Raw genomic sequence first — 15694 nt, forward strand, 5'->3', positions numbered from 1 at the left:
GCATCTAACTTCATCATTATATGTGTTTGAAAATGATAAGACCTATTTGTTGAAGAACTCTAAAATCCCGGATCACACCTTTCAATCTGAAATCTGTACAGTCTGTACGTTTTATGCTGAAAATCTCAGTGAGGTTGCCTTCTTGTAATATACTGGATGTCATGGTGAGTGGGAACAAACTGATGGAAGTATGTGTAAAGCATAAATAATGCTTCCCTGACAAAACTGAATAAGTGGTGTTGGTGATGGTTTGCCTTTTGATTCTCTTTCTTGCGCCTTTTTATCTCCCAGCATTGAAAATGTGAGTCTGCTGCCCCCATGTTAAAAAAAAAAATGTGTGTGTGTGTGTGTGTGTGTGTGTGTGTGTGTGTGTGTGCGCGCGCGCGCGCGCGTGTTTAAGAGAGACAGAGAGAGAAACAGGATGTGTTGGGTGAACTGTAATTAATTCAGTTTTACCTTTTTAAATAAATGTACCATAGATGAATTAAATATTGGACTATTTTAACCAGCGCAGCTCTGTCTTAACACGCTTGATACTGTTGTTAATTATCGTCTTGTGAGTTTTCTCCTCCTCTGCAGTGAATATTGTGAACGCACATTACTGAGAGTATTCCGACATATTGCCCATATCCCGGCCTACATTTGCATAAATCATTTCTTAATTCTGTGTAAACGTGTTCTTCTTTTTCTTAATGCTGAGAGGTGACTTAAATCAAATCAGAGAAACAAGCCAGTCTGGCTCTCCTGATACAAATACATACAAACTGATATTTTTTCCTTAATCTTACCACCTAATATCATATTTCATACACGCCCGCAGACATGCTCGCTGCCGCTATGTTTAATGTATAAACCTAGCCTTATAGCAGATAGAAAACGCAGATGATAAATATGCATGTATTCAATTAAGGGTATTACAGAGGAGCTGATTTGCATAAGGATTTAGGAGCTTAACATCATATTTGTGGTATAAAACTTCACAATAGCCTAAACGCGAGCTGTTACGCGCGGGAGGGGGTAGAACAGGTATTTTTGAGAAGAAAAGAATGAGAAATATCAAGAACATAGAAAATTTTAAATTCTGTTTTAGCGCATAAATCCGCCGTTACACTATTGCTCTTATGTATAAATGCCAGGAGGTTGAATGGTGGATGAATTTCATTTTTAATCATTTCACTAACTGCTTGAATTGACTTCAGTTTCAAACAACAAAAGCCGGAGCGGTGATGTGATAACGTGTAATTTTCTCCCACACCGCTGTAACTACCGTCTTTTGTGCAAGATCAAACCTATCCTCCGGTCCTCAAACACGTCCTCTGATGACGAAGTCCACTTTCCCCCTCCCAATTAAGAGCAGAGAGCTAATTAGAATGAGCAGATCCGGGATCAGCTCAGCCTCATGCTGCAGCCCCCGCTGCTGAACCAAACTGCTCGCTCTGTGTGACTGAAGCCGCTCTATTACAAATGACATCAAATGACAGAGTGGAGCTCAGGAGATGGAGCGCTTTCTAGGAAAGAAATACACCTAAATTAAACCAACAAACAATAAGATCAATGATTCTAAAACGTAGAGATGAGACTTTATTTTTTTTATTCCCTTCTGCTCTCCTTTTTTGATTCCTGCTACTGTTTCTGCTGTCTGTAACACCCTAATTTCCCCGACGGGGATTAATAAAGTTATATCTTATCTTATCTTATCTTATCTTATCTTATCTTATCTTATCTTATCTTATGATACCTAAATGCCTGAATTAGTTAGGTCTAAGTTAAACAGTCCCACTCACGCTGTGTTTAAACACACTTTCCGCTCTTATCAATAAAGTTCGCTTTTCATTTTAGGAGCTTGATGTTTTCCTTGATTTTTTTTTTTAATCTCTGGTGAAAGATGACATTTAGTGACATTTAAAAGGTCTTGCTTTTCTATATTGCAATAGTTATTTTTTAGGTAATTGAAGCTTTTTACATGAGTTCTGAGTCCCATTTCCACCTTCCACATACAGTATAGGCCGAATGAGAAAATTCACTTTCAGAAAAAGTAGCGCGTTCATGGTTTCAATTCGTTCAATTGTTTTGAATTTGTCTTTTATTATAAAATAAAATAAAATGGATTTTAAAGTAAACCTTTGTGGTTCTTTATTTTAAGGCTAATTTGGGAGACCTCGTGCAGTTTTGCCTACCCCTGCAGGTTCTGTGCTCAGCCCTCTGGTGCAATGAAGAGGCTGAGAGCAGCAGAAGTGGTGCTGTGTGGAACCCTATGTGCGCGTCACTTCAGTAAAGGTCCCAGCAGACCTCCTCAGTGCGCACAGACACCTCCAGCACATCAGAGGACTGAAACTCTCTCCCGCTCTGACTCTTGTCTTTCTGTAAAACCGACCCTTAAAACTGCAGCTCCGGTCAGACAGAGAGGGGGACGGTGGCCGGTGGTCCGTGCACAACGGAGGCAGAGGGTCTGCTGCTTTTTCAGACCGGTCGGTAAAGTATAGCCGAACAGTTCGGTGACGGTGGAACAGCCAATGAACATAAATGGTGCGTCGTGACGCAACAGGGCCCCGTTGATAAGGAGCGGAGAGTCCAACCGGGACCTGAGAAGGAGGAACGGCGGTTTTGGGGGGCCAGCAAACACTCGCCTATCATCAGTCAACGTAAAGCCAACTCCTCCTCTTCTGCTGTTACGCACATGTATGCAGCCTCCTTGGCAAAAGACAAAACATTAACTAAACAGACTACAGTAACGGAAAACTGCTTCTCCGAGACGGCCGGCGGGATTTTATAGCAAAAGCTGTGTTTTTCTATTTTTCTCTGCAAAGAAAAAGTAGTTTAAGCGACATAAATCAGCTGCTGTGAGCATCAACTTGGACTGTTGAACCTGGAGGAGGGGAGGAAGCCTTTCTCACAGACTCCCTGTCAGCTTTTTTGGACATATCTCTTCTTGTTCGTTCTGACTGTGCGATGCAGTAGCAGACTGCTGCCCAGCTTTGGCATTGCCAGTTGTACAGAGTTACTTCTTGTTCTGCACAAAAGGAGGAGAAATTTGCCAATGCCTTGCAGACTGTCGAAATCCTGAAATATTACTCCCGGCAAGGAGGAGGCATCGGTGCTGAGACCCATGCAGCGGGGCTTTCATAGTTGGTACGTTTATTCACCGTAGATGGAAAAGAAAATGTAGAGAGAGTAATTGGCGAAAACACAGAAATCATATCACGCCTGAGAAAAAAATAAATTCCAGTAAGAGAAGCGGTTATTTATGAATTAATCATAGCTTATTAATAATGAGAGCTGCAGAGATTCGGATGACGGTTTCCATTGGCAGATGAGACGTAGTGTGGAGAACACGTGTCCAATCTTTCCCTCATATTTTTTCCTCCGTGATCTGGATTTCTCACTTGTCACGGCAAGAAAGGAAAACCTAAAAAGCGAGAATTTTGAGTGGCGTTGTAGTACAGGGTTTTGCTTCTGATGGACATCTTGGCTTGCAGATCCGAAGAGAACAGTTATAATATCCTTCCCTCTGCGGCAACGATGCTTTTCCATGGCCTCCCTGGAGGCGACGTGCACGGTGTGGTGGAAGAAATGGACCGGAGAGGAAAGAGCGAGTCAGCAGCCATCAGCTCAGCCATCGATATGGGGGAATCAGAGACGGTAGGAGAGATTAATTTTGCCCTCATGGCTTGTTAGAGCAGGCAGCATGGCAGCTTGGAAGCATGTGACAGAGGCTGCACTCTTACAGCTCCAAGCACTTTGATTCAGCTCTGAACACTTTTTACCTCTAAATCACACAGAAAAACTGTCCTCCCAGCGTCCCAGCTTATTACTGACTTGTTATCCAACGCCTCTCAGGCGCAAACTTCCCCCAAAAGGCCTTAACACTGTCAATTCTGCAGCCTAAAATATAAAACTTATTTTAAGCTTCAACTAAAAGGACCCACAGCTGAACAAGCTGGACAATTATTCAAGAAATAAAATGACTACTTTTGCTGTTAAAATTCAACACTTTATTTCTTCAATAAATGTACCTTTATGATGCGTTCAAAACACACGTTAAACATGGGCAATGCAGCGGATATTCAAAGAAGATTTTTGAATGGCCCACAACCAAAAAGGAGACGTTTTTCGCAGGCAAATTAACACCATAATTTCCAGCAAAACCCAGCCACAAGTTTTTATTCTAATCTGACAAACGACAGGTCACTGTAGATTCTGTTTTTATTCTCTTTTTTCGAAACACTTATTCCAGTTCCGTAAAAATGTGTAAACCTAATGATTGTAAAATGCATGAACAACAATTCTTCAGTGTGCTGGCACCACAATAAAACAAGAGAAGATAGGATATCGAACGAAAATCTACATTTTAATTCAGCCTCCCTTTCCATTTACAAATTGTTTGTGCGGTGTGTGTGCGCGCGTGCATGCACTTGTGTCTATTTTACAGGCCTGTCGAAAAATAACCTTTAATGACTGTCCTATATCATGTTATTGTAGCTTTCATTAACATTTTTATTTCTATGAGAGTGTCAGCAGAGATATCTCTGATGTCCACCAACCAAACATAATAATAATAATAATAATAATAATAATAATAATAATAATAATAATAATAATAACAAGAAGAAGAAGAAGAAGAAGAGGAATGATAATTCCACAAGCATGTACACAGCCTGGTAATGCGTTTAAATTATAGAGTTATGCAAATTTGCTTTACTGTGTTTTTTTTTTTCTGCTGCTGTAAGCTTCGACTATCAGAAATATTCTAATAATGGCCTTATCGTTCCTTATATAAATTCAACTGCTACATGACACTCCCTGTAGCAGTGTAATTCATATTATGCATAGCAGTATGTGAATAACATTACTGTAATTATAGCCTTCACTCTCCTTTACTGTAACCAAAATATTCATGTAATGTTTTTAAGTTCTTACACTGCGGTCGTAAAAAGGACTTTGCATTGTCCTTTTCTCACTGAATTCCGTCTTTAAACCCACTGTTGTGTTTTAATATTCATTGATTGTTGAGACGAAAATACTTATCTCCTGCATATGTCTTGATAATTTTTCTATAATCCTCCCATATGACGCTGGTGGCTGTGGCCCTCTGTGAGCTTGTATCTGATGACACTCTTAAAATCTTCTTAAAATATAGCGAATAGACTCGTCATCTGTCTTTCCAGGATTTTAGAGTATTTTCTTCCCTCTCCCATGTTAGCATGACTCGATGTTAGGCTATCAGGATGCAATGCACAATTATTTTTCTTCCAACATCCTGTGGTGACCTGTGTCCTCGTGCCTCTCTCTGTTGACCTGCAGTCCATGCCGTGCATGACCAGCGAGCGCGTGGCTCTGTGCGCGGGCTGCGGCAGGAAGATTGCGGACCGATACTACCTGCTGGCAGTAGACAAGCAGTGGCACATGCGCTGCCTCAAGTGCTGCGAGTGTAAGCTCAACCTGGAATCTGAGCTCACCTGCTTCAGCAAGGACGGTAGCATCTTCTGCAAGGAGGACTACTACAGGTAGGAGGGCGCACAGGGCCTGAAGCTCCACAGCCCGTCCAAAAGTGTCCGGGATGAGCCGGTGTCTAAGATTTTCAAATGACTGCATTTAGGATTGAAGTTTAAATAACACCACAGAGGAAGAGGAGGAGGAGGAGGAGGAGATATTTTAAGATAATCTCAATCTATCTTAATCCGTCAAGAAATATATATATATATATATATATATATATATATATATATATATATATATATATATATATATATATATATATATATATATATATATATATTTTTTTTTTTTTTTTTTTTTTTTGTTCTAAAAATTCAGTTTTAATTTATTAAAAAAAAAAAATCTAAACAAAACATGATTCATTCATTATGTCTTACTCAAAGCTTCTGTCCAGATAATACGTCTGTGTAAAAACTGACATTTTACACTTGGGTCAGCTAATATTTTGTGACATAATCAATATTTTAGTGTTTCCATGCCTGATAGTTCCATTACATTCATGTGCTTCTCTCAGCAAAGATTTGGGTGGGAAAGAAAGAAAGAAAGAAAGAAAGAAAGAAAGAAAGAAAGAAAGAAAGAAAGAAAGAAAGAAAAACGACGCGGAAGCTTCGGGAAACATCAACTACTTAATAACAATTTACGATTCAATTCGAAACTCCAATATATTAAAATCCCATGTCAGGTTTTTTTCAAACCCTTAACAAACGGCATTCCTGCTAATATTCATAGTTTTTTAAATACCAACATTGGCAAATCGATGCAAGCTGTCTGACTTAAAGGTTTCATGTGAGTTCGCGTCATAAGTGCGCAAGGAAATGTTTGAAGTGCTTTAAAGTTGTGGTGTTTGCACTTATGAACGCCTCACGGTGAGTTTATCCGGCCTGTCCCGAACTCACACCCGGCCTGCCAGGCTCCGTGTCCAGCCGCTGATGAGGTTTCTGTGTTGTCCGCAGAAGATTTTCGGTGCAGAGATGCGCTAGATGCCACTTGGGAATCTCTGCCTCGGAGATGGTGATGCGGGCCCGGGACCTGGTCTACCACCTCAACTGCTTCACCTGCACCACCTGCAGCAAGATGCTCACCACCGGGGACCACTTTGGCATGAAGGACAGTCTGGTGTATTGTCGGTTGCACTTTGAGACTCTCATCCAGGGAGAATATCAGACACATTTTAACCACGCGGACGTTGTCCCGCACAAAGGCCTGGGTCCGGCCAACACGCTCGGACTATCCTACTTCAACGGCGTGGGGACAGTGCAGAAAGGCCGACCCAGGAAGAGGAAAAGCCCGGGACCCGGAGCCGAGCTGGCTGCCTATAACGCAGGTAAGAAGGACATTTTTAAAGAAAACAAGGATGTTCAATTACTGACAGCGATGTTGCAGTTAATAAAATATGGACGAAGTTAAGAAAAAGCAATAGTGCTTTTATAAAACGCATATAACTAACCTAATGTTTCGTGCTTGATCCTGTTTTGAAGTTGTTCTTGTTTTTTTTTTAAATCTCAAAAATAATTATTTCAGATGTATATGTAGAAAAAGAGAAGACAAGAAAGACAGAATCATCGCTGCCTGTTGGAAACTAAGTCTCGCTCCACAGTTCTAATGAAAGCCACACAGCATGAACAGAGCTGATGAAAACAGACAGGCATCATTAATGAAAAATCATTTTTAACACTCCCATAGAGGCTTATATGGTGTCTCTGCTGTCCTCGCTAATGCTTTTATCTAAACTTTATCATAGAGAATATTTTTCATATCCCCAGTAATTTAATATTCCTATATTTCTATATGGATTTTACAGTGAGTTCATCACAACTTTACCACAAGTCACAGTGGTCAGCATTGGATATTTTTAACGTCCCCAAAGACACATATTGTGCTAAATATTGAGTTTATAGTGACCTTACTGCATTGCTTCATGTTTTCTTATAGGTGTGCTTATGATGATTTTGTTTTGTGCACTTCGTAGGATCTCTCACATTATGATAACCTATCATTCCCATTGAGGTAACAAGGTCTACCATGTGCCATGGCAGTTCTACCATGTTCATGTTGAGGCCAAATAGCGTGCATGAATAAGACAGAAAACCGCCTCACTAAATAAGTACTACAGTGGGAGGTTCGTCAATAAAGTCAGGCCTCTAACGTCATTCTGTAAAGTGAATATGTTTAGGCCATAGTTACACTGAATTGAAAAAAACTTCAAGCTTTAATGTGTGGATTGAACTTTTCATACAGCTTCATATAAATTTCATTAGACCAATGAGCTGCAGCAGCCTAACTATTCATAACAAAACTTGTATGTCATCAAGCTCTTTTGAAATGATAATCTCAAAAGAATCACTTTTAATACTTGTTGGTTTTTAGTCATGTTTCAGTTTAGTCAATCTGTTATTCAAAAAAATGAACTTTTTCTCTCCCATGTCCTCTTTGGGGTATAAAAAGAAAAGTTTTTTGATGTTCCGGCTTTTGCTTTCACCCTTTTCCACTTGTCAGGCTCCATAGACATCTACAAACCCTAACACCCCCCAACCACACACACGCACACACACTCTCTCTCTCTCTCTCTCTCTCTCTGTGTCTCTCTCTCTCTCTCTATCATAACACGCACACATACACACACACACACACACACACACACACACACACACACACTACTGGAGCCTTTTTGCATTGGGACCGGGCCAAACTGGGTGTGTACCAGAAAGATCAATGTGATTTGATGAGTTAGTCACTGGAAGAGAGAGCAGGGAATACAAGAACTTTCATACAGCAGAACTATCTGGATGGAATCTCATTTTTTAATGCTTCAACTTTAGTTAATTAACCCTTCAACTGTAAACATAAAAATTAAGTTGATTACAAAAAATAAAAAACGTCAGAATCGAAGACTGGTGATAGACATAGGAACACAATGACTTTTTCTTTTCTGTTGTGAGTTTATATCTGTCAGTTTTGCTGATTCTCATTTCACTAAACTTTTTAACAGTTCAGTCAGTTCAGTTTAAATAAACTGCAACAATTGAAATACTTGGCTTCTTTCCTTTTATCTTCCTACTCAATCAAAATCAAGTCATTCTCTTTTGAAAGTCTAAGCATTGCTTTCTTTATTTCAGGATCCTGACACTTTTTTTTTTTTTTTTTTTTTTTTTGAGTCAGTAAAATTCATGATACAAGTGAGGCTGCTCTAAATGATTTCCCCTATGGCCTCTATGGATTGGTGATGCTTTAAGAAAATGGATTTTCTGAAATTATTAGAATTTGAAGATAAAAGGAGGAAAGGAATCATGAGCTCTGAAGTACATAATGTTCTATTTTTTATTTTTTTCATTTTGGGTATTTAGGTAAATAAACGGAGAAGCCTGAATTTGAAGCACAGTCAGGCAGAGAGTGAAGAGGCAGTGCGCCCTCTTCTGTTTGCAGCCAGAAACAACATCAAAAGTTCACCTGAACAATCATATGGGAACATGTGGCGACCTGGTTCAGCCTGCAGCTCTGAGATGGCCTTAACATTTTGAATAACATGTTCTATCTGAGGATGAGGAGGCAAGCAGGAAACAGGCTGCTTTTTATTAAAATGCTGCAGCATATGCTTTGGACAGAAAGCAGCATTTGTTCTGCCTGGTGTGTATGGGCTAATTAAGTGAAGTGTTATTCTGATGGTTTTCACTCACTTCATATTCATCATTTGCAGTGTTCTGATATTGAACACGAACTGTTATGCATGCAGCAACACTTTGAATGTTGCCAAGAAATTTCCAGGCTGGGATAAATACATGTGTGTTGCTGTTTGTGTGTGTGTGTGTGTGTGTGTGTGTGTGTGTGTGTGTGTGTGTGTGCGTGGGTGTGTGTGTGTGTGTGTGTGTCTGCATGTGTGAGTGTGTGTGTGTGTGTGTGTTGTGGTTTTGTGCGTGTGTGTGCGTTGTGGTTTTGTGTGTGTGTGTGTTTGTTGAAACCAGGCTAGCACCTCCTCCCAGGAAAGAAAGACATGTAGACAGGGACAGACAGAGGAGGAGCAGAGAGGAGGATGATCTACAGCTGGAACAAACAGCTGTCAGGTCACAGTGTCTCCTTGGATCAGATTGATTGTAAGATGTAAATGAGGAAAATGAATCTAGATTGGCGCTACATCATTTTTAAAGGAAGTTTAAAAGCTAAATGGCCTAGAACATAAAAACATTGAAAAATGCTAAAAACAATTTGTAACAACAAATTTTCAGCCTAAATCAAACATTGTGAATGATTTCTTTCTCTTTTTATGGAGGGATTTTTTTCTCTCCTCTTGTATATTACCCCTTAATATTTGCATTGCCTACCTCTCTCGCTCATGCGTTGTTGCACTTCAGAGTGTGGGCCTCATGTGGGGTTGCTTGACATGCATTTTTTGATTTTCTTGGGAGATAACTGATTTTTCTTGGATGTATTAAAAATAAACATGCTCAATAGGTTTAAAATACAGAATATAATTTCTATATAATGTATTTGGAGCTGCTCCTATGCTCTTCAAAATCAAATGCTCTTTGATTGAAGGGGTCATGAGAAGTTTGGTACCTAAAAACGGGGTTTGGAAAAAGGAGGAAAAACCCTGCAGTGCTCAATGCCAATCGGAAGTAAAGAGCTAAAGAAATTAAAATGATGATGATTAGTGATTGGATCAGAGTTTCCTCTTTCTGACCAGTTGTTCTCTTCTGTTCCCTGCTGGCCTGCAGCGCTGAGCTGTAATGAGAATGATGGCGAGTCCATGGACCGGGACTCCCAGTACAGCTCCAGTCAGAAGACCAAGCGCATGCGGACATCCTTCAAGCACCACCAGCTTCGGACCATGAAGTCCTACTTCGCCATCAACCACAACCCAGACGCCAAGGACCTCAAGCAGCTCGCCCAGAAGACCGGCCTCACCAAGCGGGTCTTACAGGTAACCACAGCAGCCTTTCTCTTCAGATGAGTCCACGGTTTCCTTTGCTCAGGGCAGAAGAACACAGTGCCAACAGGGGTGAAGGAATTTCACTTGTTTCCAATGCAAATCAGCTTTCTTCCAAGTGTAAAATATATGAAGTGCGGTTTTCCTGAAAGAAGCCAAATCAGCTGCTTTAATTTACGACAGTGCTGTTTTTCATTCCAGAGAAATTCTTGGAAGACTTTCATGAAACTGCAAACAAGCTGAACAATATCAGGAATGGATTTTTTTTTTTTTTGTCTTCTCTTTCCTTTTTGTTTTTCTCTTCTAAATAAAAACACAATCAAAAAATAAGAATGGATTAAATAGAGCTACATTGAAAAGAAGTAGTTTCTAATTTCCTTTTGAAAAACTGACTTAAAGTCAATATGTTTCCACACTGGAATGCAAAATTACCTGGAAATAAAAAGAAAGCCATAAACACCAAAATGTAATCTATTTCAGTTGACGATGTGATACTATAGTGAGGACTGAGGAATGGAAAAACACAAAGCTCTGTAGTACACATGAAGAAAGGGAAAGCATAACAGAGCGTTTCATTTCTACAAAAGACGACAGTAAATTATCTGGGGGACTGAGAAGAAGAAAAATGAAACAAAAGGTTTCTGAATCAAAATTTTTCTGAGAAGGAAAAAAAAAATCATCCTGCTGCTTTAATTAATGCTCGCAGAAAACAAAGCAGTCGTTTTGCTTTGATGCGTTCGAGTTTTCATGCCTGTTATTCCAGCAGCGCTTCCCTCCGCCTGTTTCCCACGGCTCTGTCATGATTCCATTGCTAACACGTGCCAACACAGATCGTCGCCTCACTGACTACATTTCAGATACTACTTTTTATTACTGAAAAAAGAGAGCAAAGATTAAGTACAAAAAAATTAAAATTAAAATTTGAACATAAATTAACATCAAGAGCACTGAGACACACGATGCTGGTTCCAAAAGTGGGGTGCAGGACCTTTTTCAATGGGTTTACGGGGTCCTCGTCATAAGGACAAAGAAAGTGCTGATTTCATTGCCGTTTCAAATATAAGAATAATGACTGAAATCATAGCTGCTTTTCCTAAGCTCAGCATAGACAGGTACATTATTATCTTTTCACAGTGTCAACAAAAACAGGAAGCCAAGGCTTTCTATTTTCATATGCAAACATAAAAGAAAAGGTTTTATCTTTCTGTCACCACCGCTGCCTTTTTCTCTACCACTAGCCAGAAAAAGTAGAGACTTTTCTAACTTTTGTACATAGCAGAACAGAACTCTGGCTTTGTGTTTTTAAGTGCTCTTTTATCCTTGACTCCAGTCTGAGCATCTGCAAACAGACTTTAAACAGACGAGGAGATGCTCAGTGGTGTGTGCTCTTAACTAACAAACAACAAAAGGGTGGAAGGAGTTTAGGTTGGCTTAGGGGGGCTAAGGTTGGGGAGCTAGAAATAATGTGGGCCTGCTTGGTGTTCTGTTACATCAAAATGTTGAAAGGGCCCCATCAGTATTTGTTTTCATTTTGCATATTATAGCTCTTTTGCTGCAAAATTTCAAACCTTCCAAAACTGTAACCAAAATGATTTATATGACCGTTTCCTCATGTGAAAGATCCTGATTTGTGTTAAAATACATTACAACTAACCAGTTTTTGGCCACTTGAAGGCACACACAACTTTTGAAATACTACGGCCTTATAAAGTTGATTTGGCTAACATGTTAGCCAACAATTGATTAATTATTTAAATATCTAGAAAACAGAGCAACATTAGCACTGATTTGAAGTTGTGTTTCTACTGGCTTGAAGAACGTGAGTTCACTCTTCATTTTCCTCTATAGCTCTGGTTTGATCTCCACTTACCCCCGAGAAAAGAAGCTGTCTCTTTAGCAGTAAATGCTCGACTCACTGCGTTCACTGATTATTTGCTTACTTTGTCTGTCAGCTGTTTGGTTCTGGACAGGTAGTGTATTCTGATTATCAGTGCTTTTTTTTTATTGAAAATGACCCTGATGGGGGGCTGCACGGTGGCGTAGCAGGTAGTGCGCGTGCCTCACAGCAAGAAGGTCACTGGCTCAATTCCTTTCTGTGTGAAGTTTGCTTCCTCCCACAGACCAAAAACATGCTCATTAGGTTGATTGGTGACTCTAAATTGCCCCTAGGTGTGTGTGTGAATGTGAATGGTTGTGTGTATGTGCCCTGCGATCGGCTGGCGACCGGTCCAGGGTGTACCCCGCCTCCCGCCCATTGACAGCCGAGATAGGCTCCGGCCCCCCCGTGACCCCAAAAGGGATAAGCGGCATAGAAAATGGATGGATGGATGGATGGATGGATGGATGGACCCTGATGGGAGCAGTGGAAGTGTAGCAAAACAATAAAGTTGCAGGTCAGAAATCAAAACATTGAGATAAAAGATGCTAAAAGGTAAATTTGAGGGGAACAGCAGATTTGGGTGACTCTGTGTGTTCATCAGTGTGAGTGACATAACACACAGAGCCATTGTTCATGTTAAAATATTAATTAGTGCAGCTTTAAATTTAGGGATTGATCCTTGTCATGGTCAAAATGTGACAATGTTGACTGTGGGTAGAAAGTGGAAAACAAACACAGATCTGTGTGAAGTTCCACACCATCGTGATGAGGTTTTGAAGGTCTATAACAGGTCACACTACTGTCTTTGTTCCTGACATCGCTGCTAAAGGTCCTCATAAAGGAAACACAAAGATATGTCTTATTTAAAGATGGATGCTGTTATTTATGTGGGGAGGAAAGTCTCAGCTATGTTTACCTTCCAGCAAACCATTCTCCAACACAAAGCACTGAGTCTGAGCTTTTTGAACATGTTTTTTCCCACCTCTCATGTAGCTATACTCCCCATTCATTTTACCACAGTATCAAAATTACAGAGACTGAAAACATGCTAGAGGCACAGTAGGTAATCCATCAGTGTGAGCATCATGTCTGCTTTTATTAGTGCCACTTTGTGTGTGTAATGTGTGTGTGATGATGTAGTTGTAAGTGTGGACTGAGCTGAAAAGTTTGCACTGTATTAGCATGCGGCAAAAACGAACAAGAATAAAAGCAGGTGTGATGTTCTGTGTGGCCATTGTGACAAAGTACGTTCCTGTGAGAAACTTAATTTTCATAAAGAGCGTTGAATCTGTATGGAAATGAAATCAATGCCTCGTAGGTAGAAAATCTAATAGTATGCCTTAGAAAATGGTTGGCAGTCAAGTATTCAAAGTTACTGCTCAAATATGCAAAAGCACAAGTGTGGTCATTTAACCAACAAGTAGGCAGAACATTGGTATTTGTGAGTTGTGGACATGTTTAAAGGGAAAATGTTTAAAAATGTGGAAAGGCTCAGCAAAATTTTACTAAAACATTTAACCCTCAGTACAATGGATGTGAGTGGAATGTTATTTGAGCACTGTCTTTTCAGAGCCGTGTCCTGGTTCCTCTTCATAATCCACAGACCCTGCAGTGGACAGTTATCTTTGGAAATGAAAGCAATGATCCCTGTGGGTAACTCTGTGGGTTATCAAGAACAACAGGGACACTTTTTTATTGCTGTGAGCTCCAAAACTGGTGAAACCAGGACAAATAAAACAAAAACTCTCCGTACAGCCAGATATCAAGAGGGGTAAGTCAAAAAAAAAAAATGTTTTTTTTTTTTTGGTGAAATTTTGGTGAGCAACTGTAAGCTTAACACTGTATCAGAAATATTACGAGAAATGTTATGGATACCATGAAGTGTGGAAACCTGTGCTCCAAAATTCCATTAGTGGATCAGTTCTCTTGTAGTAACAGGATTTATTTTGTTATTTTATTTCAACAGGTCTGGTTCCAAAATGCTCGTGCCAAGTTCCGGAGAAACCTGCTGCGGCAAGAGAGCACTGGGGTGGACAAGGCGTCCGACGGTTCCACACTGCAAGGCGGGACACCGTCTGGTCCGGCCTCAGAGATCTCCAACGCCTCCATGAGCCCCTCCAGCACCCCCACCACCCTTACAGACTTGACCAACCCTACCATGCCCACTGTCACCTCCGTGCTCACCTCAGTGCCGGGCGGCATGGATGTCCATGAGTGTCGGAGCCCGTCACAGACCACGCTGACTAGCCTCTTCTGATGGCTGGAGCCCCTCACCACAGCCTCATCCCTGACCCCTCACCTCTTCTCCACTCTCCTGGATCTAAAACTGAGCACTGCTGACTTCTTCGGACATTAAATGGATTAGTAAAGAGAAGGTAATGGAAACATGAAAAGAAAAAAAAAAAGATTTCATGTCGCTCTGAGCCCATTAGAGACTATTTACATCGTGAGGCGGCCAAGCCTTACAGATGGAACAGTTGTTGTTATTTTGATGTTGTTGTCTTGTTGAGAACTGAGGAGACTTGATTTGCATTTTTAAATGTTTACAGAAAGAGACTGCGGGGAAAAAAAAAACTGCTTAATTTTTGGAAATTCTTTTTTTCCAGCACAGTATTTATGTTGTTGTACAAGAGTCACTGTTAGAAGGATTGTAAAAAATTCTTTTTTGAAAATCTGAGATTAAACACAGGTTACAATATCCTACGACTGCCTTGTGCCTTACAGTCCATTTTAACTGCTGTGGTCAGAAATCGACCCTGATCATTAATCACAAATGAATATTCTCAGAGGAGAGTGGAGGGGCAATGACCTTCATTACGCGCGCGCGTGTGTGTGTGTGTGTGTGTGTGTGTGTGCGCATGTTTTATTATAGTTCTGGTTGGAGTTATGGCAAACTAATTATGTTCCTAATCTTATTTATTTATTTTATTTTTTTTACATACTAGAATCCTCTTCCATATTTTGTTATGAACAGGATTTAAACAGAGGCAAAATGTTTAAGCACAAGTTTTCAATTATTTTAGTCTATTAATAACAACAGTCAAACAAAGATCAGACGACAAAGAATTCTTACCTTTTCAACCCAGGCGGTGGGTTCACCACATCACAACATTTCAGATACATCACATAAATCTTTTAACATAGTCGTGAATAGTGTCAAATTCCAAGCCTAGGGGATAAAACAAACCATGAAGCATTTGGAAGTATCTCCTGATATGATCTGAGTACATGTAGTACATGTAATTTACAGTTTTTGAAGAAATATTTTCAGTGAGAACAAGCAGTCTCTCTGTAGTTTGACAGTGTGCATGCTGTATGAAAGGCATCATCACTGATGAGGCTATGGATCTTAGCTGTACAGTAAACTGACAGTAATCCAATATCCTGCTTTAGTTTAC

The 15694-nt window shown here is 40.1% G+C and overlaps 1 protein-coding gene across 3 annotated transcripts; it reads left to right on the top strand.

Annotated features, from left to right (window-relative positions):
* Positions 1–2584: 2584 nt before the first annotated feature.
* Positions 2585–15001, top strand: lhx2b (LIM homeobox 2b). 3 transcript variants are annotated; one of them, XM_070964367.1, is made up of 6 exons: positions 2585–3129; positions 3477–3639; positions 5302–5504; positions 6450–6820; positions 10206–10411; positions 14263–15001. In XM_070964367.1, the coding sequence occupies exons 2-6, from the start codon at positions 3520–3522 to the stop codon at positions 14551–14553; spliced, it is 1191 nt and encodes a 396-aa protein (XP_070820468.1). In that variant the 5' UTR covers positions 2585–3129; positions 3477–3519; the 3' UTR covers positions 14554–15001. The 3 variants fall into 3 exon arrangements, with proteins under 3 accessions (XP_070820468.1, XP_070820467.1, XP_070820469.1); XM_070964366.1 differs by having other exon boundaries at positions 2585–3639; positions 14263–14998; XM_070964368.1 differs by having other exon boundaries at positions 2585–3639; positions 6453–6820; positions 14263–14997.
* The last annotated feature ends 693 nt before the right edge of the window (positions 15002–15694 follow it).

This window comes from Chaetodon trifascialis, chromosome 6 (assembly GCF_039877785.1).
Source record: "Chaetodon trifascialis isolate fChaTrf1 chromosome 6, fChaTrf1.hap1, whole genome shotgun sequence".
NCBI classification, from domain to species: domain Eukaryota; kingdom Metazoa; phylum Chordata; class Actinopteri; order Chaetodontiformes; family Chaetodontidae; genus Chaetodon; species Chaetodon trifascialis.